The following is a 25,648-nucleotide window of genomic DNA, read 5'->3' on the forward strand; positions in this document are numbered from 1 at the left end:
TACTTATGAAGCACTTATGCAAAACATTTAAAAAGGCTGTGCTACAGCTAATGAGTACATGTGATAAGGATTGTACCATATCATTATCTGTGAGTTGGCTGTGCAATTGATTGCCATTTGACATCTACATTGAAGCTTTTTTAGTCTGTATATAAATTAATCTGTGATTCTTTTAGCATCTCAGAATTATGTGGCCATAATCAGAAGCATAAAAGATAAAACACTAGAGTCACTTGCACTGCTGTAAAGAGATACTGGGGTACTCATATGGAAGAAGCACAGAGTACCTTCAGTACCTTCAGCTGAGTGCCCAATTGATTTGGCTGTCAGGATCCAGCAGAGATCTTAGCAGATACCCTTGGCAGAGGCATCAAGTATCTGCAAACATTGTCATGCTTAGAGATTTGCCTGGTAGAGAGCAGCAGAGCATGGGGGATGATACAGGGGGGCCATGTGTATAGGAAGAGGCACATATTGCACATCCAGGGGCACATATTGCACATTATTGTCATCTGCACAACAGAGGAGTGACAGGGTTCATTGATGAGGGCTATGATACTTTATGGGGGATCTACAGCATGGCCTCTTGAAAGTGATCAGAGGCAGTGGGACAGTGGATTGACCGAACAGTGAGCTGATCCCCACCCCCTTGTGACAATAACAGCGTGGATCAAATTGTCTGAGTGGTACGCAGTACAACTTAAGTGAGCACCCTGCTGCAACATTTGGAGGAAGAAGGGTTAACCCTCCCACGAGGTCTGGGGGCCCAGTGTCTTCAGAGATCTGGGACAGAAAGGCATCCGAGGGTACCACAATCCCCAAACCATAGACCCTGTGTAATGGAAAGCTTAATTTCAGAGCAAAGTTTACAAGCATAGGCAGCAGCTTGGAAGGTAGCCTGCAGCTGAGTGGTCACATGACCAGAGAGGCAGAGAGAGTGTGTGTGACGTAATGGTTTTGGAATCTTCAGTTTTGAACTGGAGGGAGGAAAAAACGTTGGAAAAGGGGGTTAACGGCTGACTGCTGACCAGAAGAGGAAGGAGAGAAAGGGTGCTCTCGGATGGAAGAGAGACCGTGGACCCTGTGAGCCACTGTGGAGTTTAATGTAAGAAACTCCTGGTGTATAACTCAGACACACATAATGCTCCTCTATAAGAAATCCTGTCGGGGAAGGTTATACAGTTATAGCTAGGGACCAACTGCAAGTGAAGCAGTTTAAGGAGACACTAGACTGTGGGAGAGCCTTTAATAGAACAGAGATATGAGAGATCCGGTTCAGGGAACCCAGTTTTATAAAAATTCTGTCCTCCATTTCCACTAAATCTAACTTAGAAAGGGGAGTTAGGAGATCCTGGTCTTCTATGCTTTTGTCCACCATTTTGTTTCGCCGCAAATCCCTCCTCTGATATTATACCCTTTATTTTAAAGCATAGATGGGCTTACTGGTCGGGTTTCTATGGCTGAAGTTCTTCTCTGATGATTCTTGTCTCTGGTCCATTTATTTTAAGTTCGATTTTCAGTTGTTTAAAGTATGTTCTTTAATGATTTGGGCAGGGTTGAAAAGAGCAATACATTTACCATACAGCTCGCTCGACGTCATGCCCCCCCCCCACAGATCCCCTTTGATCAATGTAAATAATTAATCTTGGCCCTTTTATTAACTCATCTGAAGGTGCTGGCTTTCTTTATGCCACATCTGCATATAATTTCAGCATCTCCGAGTTCATCTGGACATAATCAGAAGCACAAAAGGTAACTAGCCAGAATTATTTCCACTTCCAATCAGTCCTTCCAATAATAACCAAAGCTGCTCTTGGTGGATGAGTGCAGATGCACCATTATGAGATCTTTAAATTTAGGCCAAAGTTAGGATTTTTTTTCGAAAAAGCAGACTTTTCAGTCACTCCCTCATTTCCATGGTTTACTTTAACATTTATTAGTGTTACAGTAAATGCTGGCATTAACTATAATGGACTAACTAGGATTGCCACACAAAAATGGTCTGCAGTGGGTTTGCAAACCACAGTTTCAGGCAATCCTGGATAACTGCATTGAAGAGGGAAGGAGAAAAAAATGCCACTGTCTACACCCACTGTCGCACCTAGAATCTCAAGAATGATTTCAATCTAGCAGGGCCCTGTTATATTTAGAATTCAAATGAGGGTCATTAACATCAATATTTTACTACTTAATCAGCACAGACTTACTACCAAATGGAACTATCTGTATAATCATTGCCATCATCAATACTCACTGCATCTTGACAGCTGAGAACCTCTAGGATGCTGTTGAGTAATTCAACACAATACTTCTTCTCATGGAACAGCAGCTGTGACTCTTCCTTTGGCTCCAGCAATTCCTTCAGTTCTTTAGTAATGACAGGAAGCAGAATGTCCCTACATTCTGAAAGTAATAATTTGCTAGTTAGAAGGTGACTGAAGTCACAGATATTTTCAGATTGGCTGTCTCTTAAACAACAGGACAGCTCTGCTACCACCACCCTTAATACTAGCTTTCATTCCTTACATCTTTCAAATATAATTTTGAAGAAAGACATGCCTTCAACTTGCTGAACTGTCTATGGTAATTCAGCAGAGTAACTTCCACACACAAACCTTATTGGCTAACTCAATGAATCATTCTGTGCAAACTACATTTATGCTTCATCTGTGGGTCATAAAACGCCTTCCTTCAAAGCTAATTTTCTCTGGTTCCATTTTTCATTTCCCATTAAAATTGCCTCAGGGGAGATGAAAACATGAATGCAACAAATAAAGACAGCAAGATATGCTATGGTTTACACTAAATCAAAGCCAATAAGCCAAATAATATGAACAGCTAAGCATAAGACCTATTTGGCAAGGAATTAGCATCTATTGAGCTGTGCTATATTCTATCCTCATTTGCGCAAAAGGAGAAGAGAATCATCCTCATTTACATCCAGCCTTCTTCACGCACATCACACAAACCGCAACAGTGTCTATTAGTCATATATTGCACACATACATGTTGCTTTCTGATTTCCAGAAAGAGGGGGAGGAACAGAACACATTCATCCCACTCTGTGTCTAAACCAGGGATCTAACCTCCTGAAGCACAATCGTATCTGAAAACTCAAAGAATAGGCATATTTGCCATTCGTTTTATTCTGCCTAAACATGCTAGCTGAAGAATACAAAATTTTATAAAATGCATTATAAGAAAACAATGCCTGTTCGCTGCATAAGACTAACCAAATTATGCTTAGCACAAATTTTAGCATGGCCAAACTGCTGCAAAAGCCTGATTTCAGGTCTTTGTAAAGGAAAAATTCCTGTGCTGTACAATTCCTGTGTTGTCACTAGTAAAGTATGATCTAGTCACTACATTTGTGTATATCTGAATACAGGAACTGTGTTAGCCCCATGCTGAAAGATGTACACTGTAGATTACTACTGTGCACTGTTCAAAGTGCTCCTCTTGGCCTTTAAAGCCCTATGGCTCAAGGCCAGCATACCCTAAGGACCATCTGTCTCCCTCTGTCATCCTATCAACAGATGAAGACTTTTTGGGGTCACCTGGCATACCCCCAAATAACTATTGATAGCCTTCCGCCCTAGTTTTGTGCTGTGTGTTTATATGTTTTATTTATTTTATATATTACAGTAAATGCTGCTTTAATATTCAAATGTCTTCACGTTTTCCACCTAGGGGACCCTATTTGGATCGAAAGGTGACATAAAATGTTTTAAATAATAATAAAAATCTTTAAATCCTTAATTGGTATGGAATTAGGCTGCCCGTAGGGCAGTGGTGACCAAAGACAGGGCTTTGTAAGTGGTGGCACCCAATCTGTGGAATGAAGCCTGCCTAGCACCTATCCTGTTAGCATTAAAGTGCCTAGTTAAAACATTTCTGTTCATCCAGACTGTTAAACAAATAAAAGATGAGATAAAATTTAAGTTATTGATCTTATTGATTTTTTGTGTGGCCTACTTTTATATACCTAAGATAAGAACATAAGAGACGCCAATGTTGGATCAGGCCAAAAGCCCATCCAGTCCAACACTCTGTCACACAGTGGCCAAAAATACCAGTGCCATCAGGAGGTCCACCAGTGGGGCCAGAATATTAGAAGTCCTCCCACTGTCCTCCCCAAGCACCAAGATGACAGAGCATCACTTGCCCCAGAGTCCCTATCTATACCTTGTGGCTAATAGCCACTGATGGACCTCTGCTCCATATGCCTATCTAATTCCCTTTTGAAGCTGTCCATGCTTGTAGCTGCTACCACTTCCTGTGGCAGTGAATTCCATGTGTTAATCACTATTTGGGTGAAGAAGTACTTTCTTTTATCCGTTCTAACCCAACCGCTCAGCAATTTCATTGAGTGCCCACGAGTTCTTGTATTGTGAGAAAGGGAGGAAAGTACCTCTTTCTCTACCTGCTCTATCCGATGCATAATCTTATAAACCTCAATCATGTCACCCCTCAATCATCGTTTCTCCAAGCTAAAGAGCCCTAAGTGCTTTAACCTTTACTCATAGGGAAAGTGTTCCAACCCTTTTATCATTCGAGTTGCCCTTTTCTGCACTTTTTCCAAAGCTATAATATCCTTTTTAAGGTGTGGTGACCAGAACTGCACACAGAATTCCAAATGAGGTCGCACCATTGATTTATATAGGGGCATTATGATATTGGCTGATCTGTTTTCAATACCCTTCCTAATAATCCCCAGCATAGCATTGGCCTTCTTTATTGCAGTCACACACTGTCTCGACATCTTCAGTGAGTTATCTACTATGACTCCAAGATCTCTCTCTTGATCAGTACTGATCCCAGCTCTCCACAGATAACAACAAATGAAATTAATCATTGAGCAAGCACAATGCAATACATAACCCAATGCCTTTTACCTATCCTTTAGTCTGACATCCCTAATGTGTACCATCAGCTTGTTCTGCTGAACTGACAGCAAGAAAGCATTTAGTTTTCCATTTCCTGAATGGAAAGCACAGGCAGTAACAACCATACAGATTTAATTTCAGTAGATAGTATTAGTTTAAAGCATGTATATCACAGTTTCTGATAATATTATGACTGAGCAGTACCTACAAGGAACAGTCATTTGTCACTGATTATAACTTACAGTTATAACTTAACAGTTACTGACTACTGGACTGTGAAGTAGAGGCTGTGAAGCAGGGGAAGTGGACAAAATGGGATGCTTCAAATTTATACTGAACTGCAAACTAATGCCTACACCTCTTCCATTAGTCATATTCATGAATTAACTCATGTTCAGCTTATCAAGTTTCACTGCCGGTGATATAATGACATATGTAAGTGTTATCTTTCTAGGCCTTAATTAACAATGCGACTTTTCTATTAGTACTACTACTAGGAAAAAGGCCCGTTGTGGAAATAAATACAATGGCCTCTAGAAAGAGGCTCTGGGCGGGTGCCCCGGCCTTGGACACTCAGTGTCATTTTGCTGTGGCGACCTCAGCAGGGTATAATGACACTGAGTCCACAATTTCTCCAGAGGAACTGATCTCTGCTACCTAAAGAACAGTTGTAATTTTGAGTGATCTCCAGCCCTCACCTGGAGATTGGCAACGATGGTTTCCCTGAAGGGAATAGTTGGTTTGGAGGGTGGAGTCTATGGCTTTGTACCTGTCCGAGGTCCCACGCCTCCTGAAACCTCATCCTCTCCAGGCTCCATCCTTCACCTCTCCAGGAATTTCCCACCTGGAGTTGGCAAACCTATCTCCTTCCCAGCCAACTATCAACCTACTTTTATTTCCCCCTCACTCTTCAGCTTTCCACCCCCCGCACACCTGCAGCCTCTCCCGTGCTCTGAAGCCCTGACTGCTACGTCACATTGGCTGTCATACGGGGGCCACCTCAGCAGCATATAAGGATACGGAGCCCACCATTTTCTCCAGGGGAACTGATCTCTGCCATCTGGAAAGCAGTTGTAATTCTGAGTGATGTCCAGCCCTCACCTGGAGACTGCACACATTTTACCTCAGCAGAGCAAACTGTTTAGAATGTTAGAGGCAAAAGCCAATCAAGTCACATATGCAAACGATCTCTGTGTTCCGAGACAAAGGCCAATGAGGCTGCATATGCAAATAACCTCTGTGTTCTGACTGGCTATGGGGGGGAGAGTGTTGTGTCCGCTGACCATCACCAGGGGCCAGCAAACACTCCAGAAGCTCTGGAGTACCAATGGAGACTAGGCTCCTGTTCTCTCCACTGGGGGACCAATGGGACCGTGGCAGGAGTTTTAAACCCACCAACGGGACCTAGGGGTGTGTCCCCAGGTATGTATATAGTTGGCCAGCCGGCCGTTTCTCTTTGTTGTGTACCAGTAAACCATGCTGATCACTACATCGGTCTCAGTGGTTTTGACATGCGTTCAACCCACTACACAATAATGGCGACGAAGGTGGGATCCCGCTGAGCACTCCAGCTGGGCTGTCGGGACTTGGCAAGGAAGACAACACTACCTACGCTCCTCCAAGCAATGAGCAAGCCACTTCCCAGTCGCAGCCGCAACCGACCAGCACAATGGCCCTTGCTCCGGGATCAGGGCTGGTACCGCCCTTCGATACAAACCGTCCACAGCAATGGGGAGCCTGGATCACTGGCCTGAAGCGAGTCCTGATTTTCTATCAGGTGACGGATGAGGCCAGGAAGAAGGGCCTCCTACTCGGGTCATGCGGACCCACCATCGTAGAACTGGCCCAGTACCTCCTCTCCCCTAAGAAGCTCAAAGTCTGCACCTTCGACGACATCTTTTCAGCCATCCAGAACCACTACACGCCAAAGCCTTCCGAGATGACGTGCCATGTGGTGTTCCACCAGCGGAGTCAGCAAGGCTGCGAAACAGCAGCCGAGTTCCTCGCCGAGCTCCACCGATTGGCCTCCGAGTGCAAGTTTGAGGCGCACTTGGACCTGGATCTGCGAGACCGTTTCGTCACCGGTCTACGAGAGGAGAAGTTGTGCCGATGCATAATGGAGGGGGAGAAGGTAACCATAGCATCAGCCATCGCAACCGCCACTGCGTGGGAGAGGTCTCACCCAGTGGCCTCCGCCACACACCAGGCAGCCATCACCTCGTCGGCAGACCTCGACGGCGCGGAGGTCCACCGCACCCAAGCACCGCACCGCTCCCCAGCAGTGAACACGAGCATTCCGGTGCGTCAGCTCCAGTATGCACCAGTTGCGGTGACCCGCACGACAGAAAGGCATGCCGGTTTCGAGGCGCCGTTTGTCGGAACTGTGGGCACACTGGCCACATCGCCCAGGCCTGCCGCTCCAAAGCCTCCAGCAGGACCCAGCCACCGCGTCACAGAGTGGAAGCCCACTTCGAGGACGACGTAGAGGCCGAGGACCTCTACCAACTCACACAGACAGCGGAAAAGGTATTGCAACTCCCCGGAAAATCGCCCACCCCTAAAATTGAGGCCACAGTAACAATTGAGGGATCCCCTTGCCTTATGGAGATAGACTCCATAGACTCTCGGCCTCTATTATTTCCGAGGCCACGCTTAAACGTTTATGCCCAAAGGGAGGGGCCACGCTTACGCCCAGCCCAGGTCATGCTCATGGATTTCCAGAGAAACCGGGTGCCCATCAAGGGGGTCGGGACTTTCAGAGTGCAATACGGGAAGTTCAAGAGCCGGTTGGACTTGATTGTGGTCAAAGGCGACTTGGTCAGGTTGCTGGGTCGGGCCTGGTTTGCACCCCTGGGAATTTCAGTCGAGGGAGTCCAGCTCTGTACAACTCAGGATTTTAAAGGGATTTGCCAAGAATTTCTCGCAGTTTTTGATGACTCGCGGGGCAGATATACGGGGGGGCCCGGTGTCCCTGCGCTTAGATCCAAGGGTGGCCCCCATCCATATGCGCGCCAGGATGGTTCCATTGTCGGTCAAGCCTAAAATTGACGTGGAACTGGATCACCTAGTAGCTCAAGGCGTCCTGGAACTGGTCTCCCACGCCGCATGGGAGACCCCAATCATCGTGGTAGAGAAGCCGAATGGGGCGTTCCACATCTGCGAGGACTATAAATGTACACTGAACAAGGCGCTACAAGACCATGCATACCCAGTGCCTGTGGTTAGCCACGTACTGGCCACTTGGGGAGGGGGCAAAGCTCTTTGGTAAACTGGATCTCGCCCAAGCTTATCAGCAGTTGCCGGTAGACGAGGCAACTACTGAAGCGCAAACCATTGTGACCCACCGGGGGGCATTCCGTATCAAGAGGCTGCAATTCGAGGTGAGTGTGGCACTGGGCCTATTCCAACAATTAATGGACTCTCTCCTCAAAGAAATCCCCGGCGTCACCCCGTTTTTTGATGATGTGATGATCACTGCTGCCTCGCCGGCCGACTTTGCAGACCGCCTCCACACCGTGCTTCACCATTTCCCGAAAGCGGGACTAAAAGTTAAACTGGATAAGTGTCGGCTGGGGGTGCCGTCAGTGGACTTCCTGGGGCTCACAGTGGATGTGGAGGGCCTCCACCCGACTCGGGACAAGGTAAAGGCAATTGTGGAGGCTCCGCCACCAAAGTCCAAATCAGAACTTCAGGCGTTCTTAGGGATTCTCAATTTCTATCACACCTTTCTCCCCCACAAGGTGGCGGTAGCAGAACCCCTCCACCGCTTGTTGGACAAGCAGGCCCCTTGGGTGTGGGGGCCCCGCCAGGCTGCCGCGTTCCGGAATGTGAAAGAACTGCTGATCTCCAACTCGGTCCTGGCCCACTTCAATGAGGCGCTGCCAGTGGTTTTGGCTTGCGACGCCTCACCCTACGGTGTCGAGGCAGTGCTGGTGCATCAGCTCCCAGATGGACGGGAGGTCCTTGTCGCGCATTACTCGCACACTCTATCTGCGGCTGAGCGGAATTATGCCCAGATAGATCGGGAGGGACTAGCAATCGTGGCCGGGGTCAAGAAGTTCCACGACTTCGTCTACGGCCGGCCATTCACCATTGCTACAGACCACCGCCTGCTCCTCAGCCTTTTCGCGCCCGATCACCAGACGCCGCAAGTCCTCTCAGTGTGGGTCTTGCGGTGGTCCATTTTTCTTGTGGACTACGACTACCAGCTACAACACCGCCTGGGGAAAGCTATGGGCCATGCCGACGCCCTTAGTCGTCTCCCCATGCTCGAAGTGGTTGAGGATCCGGCCCCTGCACACCGGGTCCTCCAGCTGGAGGGCCTGCCGGAGGCACCGTTGCAGGCTGCGGACATTGCCCACCGCTCGGCCCGGGACCCCGTCATCTCCTGGGTGCTGGGCTGGGTGATGAGGGGGTGGCCTGTGAAGTCAGAAGGCCCCGAGTTCTCGGCGTTTACGAGCCACCGGGAGGAGTTGTCAGCCCACAAAGGCTGCCTGCTGTGGGGAGACAGGGTCGTGGTCCCCAGCGCCCTCTGACAAAAGGTTCTCCAGGCCCTGCACAAAGCGCACCCGGGCATTGTGAGGATAAAAGGCCTCGCCTGGAGCTATGTCTGGTGACCAGGCATCGACGCAGAGGTGGAGGCATGGGTGAAACGTTGCCCGACCTGCCAAGCCGTTCGACCCAGCCCACCGGGAGCGCCGTCCCAGTCATGGGAATCCACACGAACACCGTGGTCCCGGCTCCACATAGACTTCGCCGGACCATTCCATGGACTGTTATATCTTGTAACTGTGGATTCCTACACGAAGTGGCTGGAGATAAGCCCCGTCTCCGCAACATCGTCAAAGGCCACCATCCGCGCCCTCTGGAAGATCTTCGCCACCCCCGGCTTGCCAGACACCATCGTCTCGGACAACGGGACGGCATTTACGTTGGAAGAATTTCAGCAGTTCCTCAGCAACAACCTGATAAGGCACATCAGGTCGGCACCTTTCCACCCCGCGACCAACGGCCAAGCAGAATGCATGGTCCGGACAGCGAAGGAAGCATTACGCCGCCTAACGGAAAGCGACTGGGAATGCCGCATCGCCTGTTTCCTCTTGACGCAGCAAACAACGCCAAACCCGGTAAGCGTTCGCTGCCCAGCGGAACCATTAATGGGTTGGAAGCCAACATTCCTACTGGACCGGCTGCACCCCGATCGGGCTTCTGAGCAACGGAACTCCCCTGAGCAGCGGGAAGCACCTCGCGGGTTCTTTCCAGAGGACCCGGTCTTTGCCAGAAACTTCGGTAGAGGCTGCATCATTCGTCCCACAGGCACCGTCATGTATGAGGTGTCCACAGAATGTGGGCAGGTCCTGCGGAGGCATATTGACCAACTCCGGCGGCGCATGCTACCAGAACACCCAAACAAGGAGGGACCGGAACAACGGGCAGTCCCAGAGGTGAGCCCACTAGACGCCCCCGCACAGGACCTCCCCACTGAAGAGCGGCTGAACCTGGCCACCGTTCCCCTGGCGGCTACCGAGGAGGCCCCGACAACCGACACTTCGGAACCAGAGGGGCCTGCAACACCCGCGCATCCCAGCACAGGGGACAGGGCCCCTGAGGTCCCAGTACCGCCCCCCCCAACGGTGTACAAGAGTATGGCAGTCCCTGTCATACTTAAAGGACTATGTGACCTAGGTTGGGTCCGAACTATGAGGGGAGGGATGTTGTGCCTGCTGACCACCACCAGGGGCCAGCGAACACTCCAGACCTTGACTCTGGAGTAACAATGGGGACTAGGCTCCTGGTCTCTCCACTGGGGGACCAATGGGACCATGGCGGGAGATTTAAACCCACCAACGGGACCTAGGGGTGTGTCCCCAGGTATGTATATAGTTGGCCAGCCGGCCATTTGTCTTTGTCTTTGTTGTGTACCATGCTGATCACTACATCGGTCTCAGTGGTTTCGACATGTGTTCAACCCACTACACAATAGAGAGGAACAGCAAAATGTTTAGAATGTTGGAGGCAGGACTCAGGCAAAGCAGCCAGTGGATAGGGAGACCCTCTGAATGACAGATCAGAGAGCGAACTGATTTTGGAGCGTGTGGAATGTTCTAGAGAAGTGCCACCACCATTCGTCTTTTATTTATAAGGGAGATTAGAACATTTACATCGCTATTGGTAGTCATTCCACTTCAGCTTTTTTAATAATCAGACATAATCCAACCTTAATTATTTTCCCCTGAAATCTGAGATAACTTATCTTGACATTTATTTCATCTGTGTTTTTGATTGAAAATGCAAGCACTCATATAGGTTGTACATAAGTTCTTACACAGCATTATATACATTCATGAATTTCATAATTTACATTTAATTTTTCATATAAGATTTAGGTTAGGAAACATGCTACTATAAAAAGCCAAAGCAACAAGGACCCAAGGTGCAATAAAAACAAAACCAGTTAAGTAAGTGGAATATGGTGTTTTTGTGCGTGTATGTGTGTGTGTTTTTGTAGCAAAAGCTTTATTTGTAGATTTCACTGCTGCCAGAACCCCTACAGCCAATGAGACAAAAATTTAATGCAGTGAAGAAAATTCCTGCCAGGAAGAAAAGAAGTAACTTGTTCTATGAGTCCAAGCGGGGTTTAAGCAAGTTTTTCCTCAGACCACAGCCACCGATCCAACATAGCACTCTGCTTTTTAAACAAAGGAGGTTTTATTTATTTATTTTTTATTTATATCCCACCTTCCCATGAAAGCTGGCTAAGGGCTAGACACAACATTTTGTTAAAGAACATAGTAATATTCAAACATTAAAATTAAACTGAACAATGTAAACAAAACTAACATTAAAATTAAATGTTGTTGTTGTTTTTCAATCACACCGTCGAGTATGACTCTTCGTGACCCCATGGACCACATCATGCCAGGACCTCCCGTCTTCTGTTGTGCTCCTGAGTTTAATTTCATGTTCACTGCATCGATAACACTGTCTAACCATCTCATCCTTTGTCATCCCCTTCTTCTTTTTCCTTCAGTCTTTACCAGTATCAGGGTCTTCTCCAATGAGTGCTCCCTTCTCATTTGGTAGCCAAAGTATTTGAGCTTCAGCTTCAGTATCTGGCCTTCTAGGGAACAGTCAGGATTGATTTATTTTTGGATTGACTGATTCAATCTCCTTGCAGTCCAAGGGACTCTCAAAAGTCCTCTCCAGCACCATAATTCAAAAGCATCTATTCTTCGGCACTCGGCCGTCCTTATAGTCCAACTCTCACAGCCATACATTACTACTGGAAATACCATTGCTTTGACCATACAGACTTTTGTTGGCAGGGTGATGTCTCTACTTTTTATTATGCTGTCTAGGTTTACCATTGCTTTCCTCCCAAGGAGCAGGCATCTTTTAATTTTATGGCTGCAGTCACTGTCTGCAGTGATCTTGACTGCAGCCAAATGAAATATCAAGCCAAATTTTAGTCTAATCAGAATAAGATGACAACTATTCAAGGCAGTTCATAGTACCTCCTGCAAGATGGCAGTTAGTGACAATCTGTTCCAATGATTGACTGTTGACCTCTTTGTGCAGGGCAGATCACAGCAAGCACTGTAAACAGTGTAAGCAGGGGAGGCCAAGATGGATTAGACATCTGCTGCCCAACCAAAGGCCTGGTGGAACAGCTTCATTTTACAGGCTCTGTGGAACTGTAATAAGTCCCACAAGGCCCTGACCTCAAGTGGGAGCATGTTCCACCAGGCCAGGGCAGAAAAAGCCCTGGCTCTAGTCGAGGCTAATCAGACGTCCTTTGGGCCGGGGCTACCAGGAGATGTTCTGCAGAGCATTACACTCTCCAGGGCACATATGGGGCGAGATGGTCCTGTCGGTATGTCAGTCCCTGACTGTATAGGGCTTTAAAAGTTAATACCATAACCTTGAATCAGATCTGGTACTCAATTGGCAGCCAGTGCAATTGGTGCAACACTGGCTGAATGTGCATCCGCACAGATGTCGCTTTCAGCGAGCGTGCCACCGCATGGGGATCCCACTCCCAACCTTTGACAGGGCACCGTTAGTGCCAGCGTTGGAGGTTAGGAGCCTGGGAGTGCTCCTGGATCCCTCCTTGACAATGGAGGCCCAGGTAGTAGCCACTGCTAAGTCGGCCTTCTAACACCTTTCTCTCATTCCATTCCTAGAGTAGTCTATTTGGGCCCAGAGACCCTAATGGAAAATCCATTCCGTGTTTTTATTGCAACTCTACTTGTACTGTCATGTATTTCAATGGAGCCCATGCAAGTCAATTGGCATTCCTGGCTCCCATTATTTCCAATGGGCCTTCAAGTGTTTCCCATTGTTTCCAATGGGCAATCCTGTCCTTCCTTTTAGTACATCCCCTCGGCGGGACCTCCTTCGCCAGCCCGCCTCCTAGCCTCTTCCTGGTAGGACAAGCTGCTGCTGAATAATGGCCTCCATTAAGACTCTAGACTTGATTTTTCCTGCTTACACTGGTTAGATTTAGGAAATGTGGAAATGGAGCTGTTGGGATTTCAAGAAAGCTCTATGAAAAGTACGCAGACAGACGAGGGATTTCAGCTTAGCGTACTTTATTTGGTGTAGAACAAGACAACTTTAGCCGGCTCACAAGCCGGCTTAAATCCCCTGTGAAACCACCACCCATAAACCCCCCCACTTCCCAACAGGTCCAAACTAGTGGCCGAGAGTCCCACAGGCTCTCGGCCCGGAGCCTAGCCTCTGATTGGTGTGGGCTAGAATCCACAGCATCCTTTGTCTGTCAGAGCTAAGCTTGACTCTTGCTCTTGACCACGTGGTGCCCAAGCTGACCACACGGTCGGGTCATGATACATTGCACTCTATCTGGAAAAATAAATTCTATGACCTGTGTGAAACACTTGAGAAGATAGAAGGATTGCTTTCCTTACTTTGTTTGGATCATCTTATGCTTGTGAGCCGTTGTTTTCAGCTTTGAATTATATCAAATTTGACACCAGAAACAGACTAACAGATGACCTGAGTGCTGCATGTGTTGCTCTCAAACTTACAAAGTGTGAGCCAAGATTAGGCAAATTATCAGCATGCATACAGCAGCAAAAATCACATTAATTGTTCAAAAGCATGCCAGATGCAAACTTTTACCTTTCAGTAAAAAGTTGTTTGTATCATTGAAAGCTCTGTTATTGTGTTTTTCTTTTAAGACAAAAGATGTTAATTTTATGAGTTGTTTTCTAAACTAAAACTTCAGTATTCAGGTTAAATTGCCATGTTGGCACTTTGCGATAAATAAGTGGGTTTTGGGTTGCAGTTTGGGTACTCGGTCTCTAAAAGGTTCACCATCACTGCCCTATCCCAAGAGGCATCAAGCAATGGAGTGCTTTGGACAGTGAGTTCTCCAATCACATGTATGACTGAAAGTTGAGTCAGGGAAGCACCAACCTGACTTGTGCCACTCATATTGCAAAATTTGGCCCTCGGTGTTATACCAGAGATACCCCAGTGTAAACATCTACTAATGTAGCTAGGACCATAGAATGGTGCTTGTATTATATTACTTAAGTCCTGTATTGCTGAATATATTTGAATCCTTAATTTACATCCTCTAATTATTACATGTCTCTGATACCTTCTATTTATTTTATTTGTTGGCACACTTGACATCCTCAGATATTTCCCAGTGTAATTATTTCAGCTTTATATTTTTCCCTGTGGCTTTCAAATATGTTATTTGAGCTGCATCCTGTTACCACTTTCTTACATTCTATGTTTCTTCTTCAACAGTGACGCCATAAATAACCCTCTAAGTAATCCTCTAAATAATCAATGCATTCTGTAAAGATTCTGTAATTCTACAATGCTTGCATTAAAATCTTCACATACAATATCCACCACCTTTGCATAACTGAGCACCTTCTGCCTTAAGAAGAGATGACGAAATTCATGAAATATTTGGCATATGAGAATGGCTTTGGTTTTCTATGCAAAGGTTAATTTGACAAATCTCTCAAGAAGTTGTACAGTCATTTGGAACAAACTGTCCATTAAAGTAAAGGAGATTTCCCTGCAGAATTTGGGTCTGACATTTTCCTTAATGGGAATGCAGGATTTCAAAAGAGTAGATGCATTTCAATTTTTAATATACTAATTCCAAAGGGTAAAAACATCGCTATTCCAATGGAAAACTTCCAACTTTTTATCATCTTCATAACAGACTTCACTTTAGTCATCACAATACCCATCTGTACAGCTGACATTCAGCAGGAGAAGAAAAATCATGTTTAAATCAAACAGTTTAGTTTTGTTTGTTCATATAATACTTTTGTTGAGTTGTTAAAAATTCTCTTAAGTAGCATGATAACGAAAAGGCAACAATATTATTTTAAGCTATTTATTTTGATGGGAAAAATGTTTCCCAATGTGAATGGAGATTGTTCATTTATTTACTCTCATTAAAATGTGTAAAAGTTCCTAAGCCCATTGTGCAAGCCTCAAGGCACAATTAAAAATGGATTGCCTCTCTTACCAGCAGTGAAGAAAGGAACCAGACTATTTCACTAATAACTTCTCGTATATAAGAACATTTTGAATAACATTCCTTAATTGTTAATAGACAAGGGACTTTTTTTCATCATGATGCTTCTTCCACTAAATCTTACACTACCTACCAGATTGTACAGAATGCTTTACAGAAATGTAGGCTTGCTTTACTGTCTATGTTATTTGAGCAATCAGAGCATGTTTTGTCATGTATACTAGAAAAAGCCCAAAGAAATACCACAAACAGAGTTTGAAGTAAGTTAACCTAAGGGCCACGTCATACAAGCTATATGGGCACATGCAATGGCTGATTTCACTGTTGGATAATGCACTTTCAATGCACTTTAGCAATTGTTTCCTGTTTCACACAGGAAAATTCAGTTGTAAATGAATGCTAAAATGTATTGAAATTGAATTATCAAATGTTTGTGAAAACTGCCTAAAAACACATCTATCTTGTGTGAAAATTGCTAAATTTCTTATTCTTCCCCGCATATACACATCTTCAATTTTTATATGTGAAGGCCTTCAGTGCTTATAGATTATTCTAACTTGACTGTTATGATCTGAGCAATAAAAGGATGTCCTGGAGTGTGATCTGCAGAACCAGTGTCCTGTTTCCAATCAGGCATCTCCAAACTCCCTCCCAATGATTTTTGCTTATTCTTTCCTCAGCTACAGTCACTAAGCCTTCCCAGTTTTATTCTTCAGAGTCAGTGGATCCTCAAAAATAACACAGGGATGTCTTGCAGTGCTGTCCCTGTCAAAAGGTATCCCAAAGTTAGGTGTAATCCAGACAAAGGGCAAAACTAGAATGAAAGATCTTTCGCTCAACGACCCCTGTTGGCATGATTCTAATTGACCAGTCAAATGTATGGCCAATGTGTAACTTGACCAATCAAGTCAGGTTAACCAGCCAATCAAGTGAATTGCCTTAACAAGACTATATACTTAGCACCTATAGAGGGCCCAATCAAGCAAACACCTCCCATCCATGGGATGGTGCACTAACTAGACGGAATGCATTAACCAAACTCCCTCCCAGACACTTGAGAAGAGGGAGGAGGGGACGAATCAAGATATTGCGTGACCTTGAAACTGCCAGGCCTAATTATCTGACCAGAACCTGTGACAGCCTCCCATCCTTCCTCATCTCATTCTTTGAAACTATAGTCAGCTTGACCTTGGGTTCTCAGAAAGAGAAACTTCCATGATTTCTACTAGGCCAATGTTTTAGAATTGACAAGAGACTACTAGGTGAGCTAGCCTCTTGACAGTCCCCTGTTAAGAAAACATAAGTGCCCTTCCGTCTTCACCTTTCTGTAGTCTTTTTAAAAAATATGTATTTTTGGTGGTCAATCAGCCCAGCAAAAAAACCTTAACATGGTCCATGCTTGCCAAATTACAAAGAAGAGGTAGTGAGACTCCTAGAACAGAAAACCTTTATTTGGCATACCATAGATAAATCAAACAAGGGAGAGTTTAAGGGTAGGTACAAAGAACAACATCAACCAAAATTCCCAATATCTCAAAACACAAAACAATCCTAGCATGGTTTACAAGATTTACAGAGTATTACTCTTGACTTCCATACGTAGGTCAAAAATTCTGCGACAGATAGTGTTGTTGCTGGACTCTTGTCTGCTAGAAAAAAAGTTAAATCCCTATCCAGAAAATCTCTCTGCATAGGGAGGAGGGGACGAATCAAGATATTGCGCATAACGGAATATTTAGGACAGCGAAAAAGAATGTGGGTAACAGAATCGGGTTTCCCAAGATTACAGTTGCAGAGTCTATCCTTATACGGGACACCCCTGTATCTACCTGAGACCACTACTGAAGGAAAAAGGTTGATCCTTGCAAGCATAAAAACCCTCCTAAAAACTGGGATTGTCAGATTAGCGATATACGGTACCATGGATGTATGTAGGGGAAGGAGGGGTAATGAATAGGGAGAGCAAACCCCAAGACTACCGGCATTAGTCTCCTAAAAACGAAAAGGTTCCCTTGCTCGAAAGCCAGTCGAATCCGACTCTAGGGTTGCAGTGCTCATCTCCGTTTCAAAGCCGAAGAGCCAGTGCTGTCCGAAGACATTTCCGTGGTCATGTGGCCGGCATGACTAAACACCAAGGCGCACGGAACACTGTTACCTTCCCACTGAAGTGGTACCTATTTATCTACTTGCAATTTCTTGCTTTCGAACTGCTAGGTTGGCAGGAACTGGAACTAGAGACGGGAGCTCACTCCATCATGCGGCACACTCGGGTCTTGAACTGCTGAACTACTGACCTTCCACAGCCTGCAGTTCAGCGTCTTAACCACTTGAGCCACTGCAGCTCCTAGCCTTATGCATGGGCAACATCTTGTACAAGTAGAACACAAGAATTGCTACAGAATTGACCTATTAGCAGCATCACCTCAAGTCTTGTACAAGGTCTTCTACAACTACCTGAAGAGCAGCGTGTAACTATTTTTCCTCTCCTCAGGGTTCTAACCACCCAAATAATTATCAGAATGAACGCTTATATTCAAATTAGCTTCTAGATTTTGAACTGGGTTGGAATTCTTGCTTGACAATAAACTCACTTAGGCAAGCCAGTATCTTTCATGTTCCCAAAGGATTACGGCAAGAACAATGATAAATATTAGAAATTCTACATACACATAGCTTTTAATAATATACTTTAACACAATCCAGGTTTTGACCTTCTGGGATAACCTCCCACCATTTTATATAAAATATTTTATTTCAATTCCTTGTGAACCATGAACCATACTTTAACCACAGATCAAAATGAATATGTGAAATATTAAACCCGGTTGGGAAATGGTATCCACTATTAGACAAAATTACTTTTGATAACTTTGAATGGGATCTTATTAGTAATGCTAAATATAAACTTTTATTGTTAGGTTAACTATGGTTGATTTCGTTATAACTTTCAATGTTAATTCTCAATTTTGACTTACCTTTGAGTGTATCTGTTTGTATAACCTGAAAACCTGTAACAAAGTGTTCTTCTTGATTGTTAAAATTAAAAAAATTATTTTGGTTAAAAAAAAAAAAACCTTTATTTAACCATAGTCCCAAAGATGACATCAGTTGTTTTTGCCATTTATGTACCAGCGCTATTCTCACAGCTACGACCAACTGGGATAGTAGGCACTGCTGAGGTAAGTTCACACTAATATGGCAATCATTCAATAAGTAGCTCATTGGAGAACAGTAAAATGAGCATTACAATATAATTTCAATTTCTTTATGCACACGGTTCCAGTATTTTTTTAACTACTGCGCAGGTCCACCATAAATGAAAAAAATGATCCCTTTTCCTTTCTGCATTTCAACAAACACCAGAGCCTGCTGAAACTTTAGCCAATCTTGCAGAGGTCAGATATCAGAACAAAACATTTTCAAAAATTTATCTCTGAACCCCACATTTAATGACACCTTAGAGACCCTATGAAATGCTTTCTCCCATTCCTTCAGTGAGATAGGTAGATCTAGATCCACTTCCCACCCAGTTTTGCAGTTCCATTAACTCCATTTTGGTGTACTGGTTAAGAGCATGAAGAGTTCTAGGAGAACCGAGTTTGATTTCCCACTCCTCTGCATGCAGCTGCTGGTGTGACCTTGGGTCAGTCATAATTTTTTTCAAACCTGTTATCTCAAGGACGGTTCCTGAGAGAGCTCTCTCAGTCCCACCTACTTCACAGGGTATCTGTTGTGGGGAGGGGAAGGGATTGTAAACCACTCTGAGACTCCTTCGGGTAGTGAAGGGTGGCATATAAATCCAATCTCTCCCTCTCTCTCTTCTTTCTCCCCCTCCTCCTGAAGACCTGCATACATTTTTGCCAAAAGACCTTTAGGATGACTTTGCCCATCCAGTACCTTCTTTATACCATTCAGTGACTGAAATACATTCCTAGCCCTTAATACTGACAACATACCATGTCTCAGCTGAAGTTCCTAAAATACAGGGATTTCTCCTGACACTCTGTTCTCCAATTCCTCCAAGGTCAAACAGTCCCTCTTTCCTTTCAAATCGATGCATCCTAACAATCCAGCTCATGTCCACCAATCAAATCCTGAAACTCTTTAGCATATATCCATGGTTTTAAAGAAGAGTCCTTAAGTCCTAACCTATTAACACAACTACCCCAGTTTTTAACAAACACCTCTCTAATTGGATTGAAACAGCTAACACTTTGCCTCCTACCCTACCATACCCACCTACTCATTGATAAACTTTCCTGTTTCAGTTCCCAGGTTGTGCTACTAATTCTGTTCTAATTCCCAGGTCATGCACTGAAATCAACTGGCCATTGCTGCTAATAATGCAGTTTGATAGTACATTGTTATATTAGGTATCAACAATTTACCCATATTAGTCACAGCAAACAAGATGTCCTTTGGAACTCTTACCTTCTTATCACACCACATAAATGTATCAATTGCTACCTGAATTCTCTTCAACAATTCGTGTGGTACGTGCAGGGGAAGAGTTGTAAATGAAAAGATAAATCTTGGTAGAATCATCATCTTAATAGTAGCTATCCTGCATACCCAAGACAATCTGAACAAGCACTGCTTTTGCAAAGAAATTTCCAGCTTCCAAATCAGCAGCTCCAAATTTTAGATCAACAAGGACTTCTGGTTTATGGCGACACGCTGGCAGACACACCTCCCAGACTTCCCATGGGCGCGATCTGTGCGCTAGCAGTTAGGAGGGGGGATGATTGTTCGTTACCCCCCCAGAGCCTTTGTGAAAGGCTCCTAGCCATGGAGCTCTTCACCAGTGCGATGCTGGGGAATTGAGTTGCTCTTCTGCCCCGACGGTCCTGCCGCTATGCGTCCAAATGGAACTAGAGCCACTGACCGGGACAAGCGTCAGAGATTGAGTGTTTAAAATGCATTTTGAGCGAGGTCGTATGACCAACAACAAACAGTGAGTCGAGTGAAAGCGAAACACCGGCAACTTTTTAAACCCCCCCCCCGAGAACGGCGAGAAAAGCGAGCAGGGAGAAGCCCCTCCCATACACATGAACTAAAAAGCTATTTAGCAAGGGGGGATGGAATTAAAAACATTGAAATCTGCTTTAAGAACCTTACCAGAGCGCAGATAGGTGTTGGGTGAATTTCAGAGACTTTAGCAAGTTTTGACAAAAGTAAACAATCTATAAAAAAGGCGTGGAAAAAAGCGGAGAGAGACAAACAGCCAAAAGTGAAACCACCAAGGAGCATGAGGCCACGACTGGAAGAGACCACTGAGTTCTCTAAACTTTTGGCAGACTCTTAGTGCCCTCTACTGGACCAGATGACTAACATCAATCAGCAGCTGACAACTCTAAATCAGAACTTTGCCACTCAGCAGCTCCAACTGCCTAAAACTAAAAAAAAAAGACGGAGCAAACAGCTGAGAAAGTAAAGGAAATAGATGCCAACTCTAAAAAAGTTAAGAAAAAGGTGCAAATGCTGGAAAGGAAGCAAGCTTCGGATGAATCTCAACTTTTACAACTGCAAATGGAGAAAGCTAACCTGGTCCTCCGGTTCCAAGGGTCCCTGAAGTAAAAGATGAGAATCTAAAACAACTTTTGAGTGATGCATTAGCTCCAGTTACAGATTTAAAAGCTGAATACCTTATAAGTGAAATGGATGTGGTTTATAGGGCCTATTTTGTCTACATCAAGAAAAATAATCTGCCTGGCGAGATAGTGGTTAGATTCTCGAAGAGACACATGAGGGATTCTATCCTGAAAGCAACTACAGGAACACCCCTGAAAATGGGAGGCAACACCATCAGGATTTTAAAAGACATCCCATTTGAAATACAGAAGAAGAGGAAGAAGTATAAAGACTTAATCCTTTTTTTTACAAACAAACAGCATTTCCTACAGATGATTAACCCCTGAAGGCGTCATTTTCAAACTGCAGGACAAAAAAGAAAAAATTGACTCTGTTTCCAAAGTGCGTGAGTTCCTGAGATTGCAATTTGGAGAACCAGCTAAGGATGCTAAAGAAGAAGATGACAGCAAATCTAGCGGTGAACTGGACTCTGTGTCTTACGGTGAGGATTCTGTTTCAGAAAAGGGGGTGGCTGCCCCTAAACGAGAATACCAATTGAGGATTAGAAAAGATAAAGCAAAGTGAAGGCTGAAGGACTCTGAATGGTGCCTTAAAGCACGTGATATAAATGATGCTCTTGGGGTTGTCTTTCAACAGTTAAAAATGGTTAAAACGATAAATAATTTAGCTTAATCGACTATGTTCGATGTAATGTAAGCATTTTAGACTAACACTTATATAAGCTGATGTAATGATCTCCTATACTTGGAGTTTTAGGTAGTAGTGGTTTTCTTTCCTTTCTCCATAGATGTAGATGTTCCCTCTCTGTTTTTTCATTGTCGTTTGTAGTTTATAGAAAATGCAATAAAAATCCCCTCTGGGGGGCAAAAAAACCCCAAAAACACATTCTAGATCAACATATCTTCTATATTTTCAGAGACAAAAACTCCCAGATATCTAATCCCCTCAGTCCCGTACAAGCCAAAATACTTTCCCTTTCCTCCAATGACCTATTAGTCACCAATAATACTGATTTTTCCACATTTTATACTTGAGTATTAAATCAAACCTGCCCACTACTTATAATAAGTACCTAACTGAGGTCTTTGGATTTTTAACCATAAACACCACATCATCTGCATAAAGTAATATGCAGAACAATTTTCTTGTCTTTTCACCCATCACAAACCCTGAGATAGAATCTTCTTCATTGACCTTAGTTTCCAATACCTCTGTACACATATCAAATAACAGTGGTAATAAAGGATAACTCTGCCACACTCAACAGCACAACTGAATTTGTGGAGAAGGAAAAGCTTGAAAACAAACCTGTGCTCTTGGACCCCTATAAAACAACTCAATCTGTTTACAGCCCACCACCTGTTCATATGGGCCCCAAAGTATTTTTCTTAAAATGTGTAATCAACAGTACAATCAGAAGCAGAGGTACATCCTTCTGTCCATTCAATTGAATTCAATGCCAAGCCCCCAGTCAGGTTTGGGGAGTCCCCTGCCATGAGCTCCCATTACCCACCACCCCTCCAAGCAACGTCAGGAGAAAGACTGTAAAAAATACCCACTGGCATCACGAGTGCAATGATATAATTTTCAGGGATACCCCAAAAGCAACAGCAGTAGCTCTATAGTAAAAACACAGATTCCTAGAACTACCGCCATCACTTCTAGATTTTCCTCAGAAGTGATGTCGTCATGCTCATGATGACGCCACCCACATCCCCACTTCCAACACTCCCGCCTGTTGCCAGGCTAAACTCTATTCAAATACTTAAGTGTTTAGGCTGAACTCTTCTATAACATGAAATAGGCCAAAGTCGGTATAAACTTACCTCTTTTTTTAAAGAGGTTGCTGCGTACTATTTCATTCATGGATTGCACTTTTTGCTTTCGCAGCTTAGGTGGAATGCAAGTGTAAAATTCGTACAAGAGTTGGCTGCAAATAAACAGAAGGATGAAATAGGGATTAGATTAGGGTTATGAGGCGTATTTTTAAAAAAGAACTTTAAGACCCATCTTTGGGTTATGAGGCGTATTTTTAAAAAAGAACTTTAAGACCCATCTTTGGAAATTTAATGGTGTGTAAGACCACAAATGTGTATTAGCAACACCTTTTTATCATGTATCTCCCCACAGATTTCTAAGAACAACCAGTTCAGGTAGCAATGTCCTTTCTTCATAATACATGAATCAGAAAATTCCATTCACATTGAGTAGGATTCAAACTAAATTTTTCATTTACATGAAGACCTTATGTCAGTTAAACAAAATGATGTCCCTGCTTACTCAATTCCCTCAACTCCCAACTCCCTAAATAGCAGTTCCCAGGGGACAAGGAACATCAGGAACAACATGAAAGGCAAATCAGGAATCTGAAGCAATTGGTAGATGTTACCCCAATCATTCCCTTAGTGGAAAATTTAGTCTGGATCCAACCCGTTATTATGGAGTTTATTTTTATTCTGACTATAAAATAATTCAATGTTCTGAGTTGCACCCTACTACCACTGGGAGAGGTGGTGAAATCACACCAATTTCTCTCTTCCCCACAGCACCAACACTTATACGTCTTTTGGTAGCAGTGGCCCCCATTCCCTCAACAATGCCTTTTCAGGAGTTATAGGAGAGAATTAAGGAAGGCGGGGGGGGGGAATCTCCACTAGCAGAACAACTGTATGATATAACCTTCTATGACGGAAACCCATAAGACTATGTGGGAAACCCATAAGACTATGTGGGAAACCCATAGGTTAGATGTTTTCTAAGCCATGTTTTCTAGGAAAGTTTTTTATGCAAACCTTATCATTTGGTTTATGCCTAAAATAAGTTATAACCACAATACTAAGGTTTGCAATACACCATAGGTATGCAAAATATTACTGCTAAGATTTATTTATTTATTTATTTATTATTTCAATTTATATCCTGCCCTTTCTGCAAGTGGGTTCAGGGCGGCTAACAGCAATAAATAAATAAATGTGAGGGTGACCAATGCCATCTCTGTCCCATGGCCAGGGTGGAAACCGGACTGGAGTGGATCAAGAATGGAAGCATCATCCAAGAAAACCTGTTGTTCCACCACCGCCCTCTCAACTACCTTGCCCAGATGAGAGATTTGAGACGGAGCAGTAGTTGGCTAAGACCGCAGGGTCTAGAGATGGTTTTTTAAGGAGTGGATGTACCACTGCCTCCTTCAGTCCTGCTGGGAATGTCCCAGAAGAAAGGGACAAGTTGATAATTTCTCCCAGGGGGACCCGAATACCATCCCCACAGGCTTTAATTAGCCAGGATACACAGGAGTCAAGGGGGCAAGTGGTAGGCCTCACAGCTAACAGGATGTGGTCAACTTCCTCTTGAGAGAGCTGGCTGAAATGGTCCAAGATTGGAACCAAAGATGGACATGGGGCTTCCAGTTCCTTTACTGTATCAATTGTAGTCAGAAGATCCTGGTGGAGTGACAAGACTTTATCTGTGAAATAGCTTGCAAAAGCTTCACAGCCAATAGCTTATTCCCTACTGTTTTATCTGCCTTGCGGCAACTTGGTTAACAACCAAATGGTTCTAAATAATTGGGCTGGGCGTGAGTTCGCTGACACAATGGAGGCTGCATAGAACCCTTTCTCAGTGGTCTTCACTGACATTTCATAAGCCTTCATAAACGTCCTATAAGATGCTTGTGCCACTTTGTCATGAGTATGCTGCCATCCTTGCTCTAGCTGTTGCAGCTCCTGCTTCACCCTTCACAGCTCTGGGGTCTACTACAGGGCTGCTTTGGTTTGGGGGCATAGAGGGCACTGGGGGCGATTTCATCAATGGCCTCAGAGAGCTGGCTATGTCCTCCACCAGCTCATCTAACGAAACACCAGGAGGCATGAGATCCCGCAGAGCTTCCTGAAACTGACCAGGGTCCATTTGGCTCCATAGGTGCGCAAAAAATATACTCGCTGCCTAAACAGGGAGGATTTGGTGTGCCCAGCCGAACCTTCAGAGTAAAGTGGTTTTGTTGTGTATTGAAGTGTATATGTGACTGCTTTGTGAACTGTGCCATTGAGAGTCAATGTTAAGCTTCGCCCTGGGCTAGGATCCTAATGTAACCAATAGGAGCCCTAGCCCAGAATATGTTTGCCAATCACCGTGCAGAGCGGGATCGCTTGTGATTGGTCCTTATTGCTTCAACCTCATAGGTTGCTTATTGTACAGTGGGTGTGGCTACATTAGCCGGGAATGTTTAAATACAGAGCAGCCAGTATATGTCTTGGGTTCTGATGATGGGTTCTGGCTGGCGATTGTTGTACCGTAACGGAGAAGTAACTGAGCTGAAGAATAAACCGCATTCTTGCTGAAATCACTCTCCGACTCGTTGTTAAGCGCACGACGTAACTATTGGCGACGAGGATGGGATTCTAGTGCGGGTAGGCAGCCCCGCTAGAACGGACCCCATGTCGGACAACGAGGAGATCACCGAGGCCAGCCAGCCACAGGCTCCACCCGCTCTGGTGGCTCCGCCTGTGCGCATAACGATGGCCGCGAGCAGCCAGAAGTTCGAATGCTTCGACCCGACTACTGAAGACTGGGACTCTTACCTCACGAGGTTTGAGTTCCATCTGGAGGCGAATGACATCACGACGGAGGAGAAGAAGAGGGC

General features: G+C 44.6%; 1 protein-coding gene across 1 annotated transcript in view; it reads right to left on the reverse strand.

Moving 5' to 3' along the window:
* DOCK2 (dedicator of cytokinesis 2) overlaps window positions 1–25,648 on the reverse strand; it is a 556,464-nt gene that overhangs the window by 382,008 nt on the left and 148,808 nt on the right. Inside the window, exons 25-26 of the mRNA XM_015429463.1 lie at window positions 22,836–22,939; window positions 2,255–2,403 (exon numbers count right to left, since the gene is read on the reverse strand). Coding sequence (XP_015284949.1) covers window positions 2,255–2,403; window positions 22,836–22,939 — 253 coding nt within the window. The remainder of the gene's footprint in view (window positions 1–2,254; window positions 2,404–22,835; window positions 22,940–25,648) is intronic.

This window comes from Gekko japonicus, unplaced genomic scaffold, assembly GCF_001447785.1.
Source record: "Gekko japonicus isolate JY-2015 unplaced genomic scaffold, Gekko_japonicus_V1.1 scaffold212, whole genome shotgun sequence".
NCBI lineage: Eukaryota > Metazoa > Chordata > Lepidosauria > Squamata > Gekkonidae > Gekko > Gekko japonicus.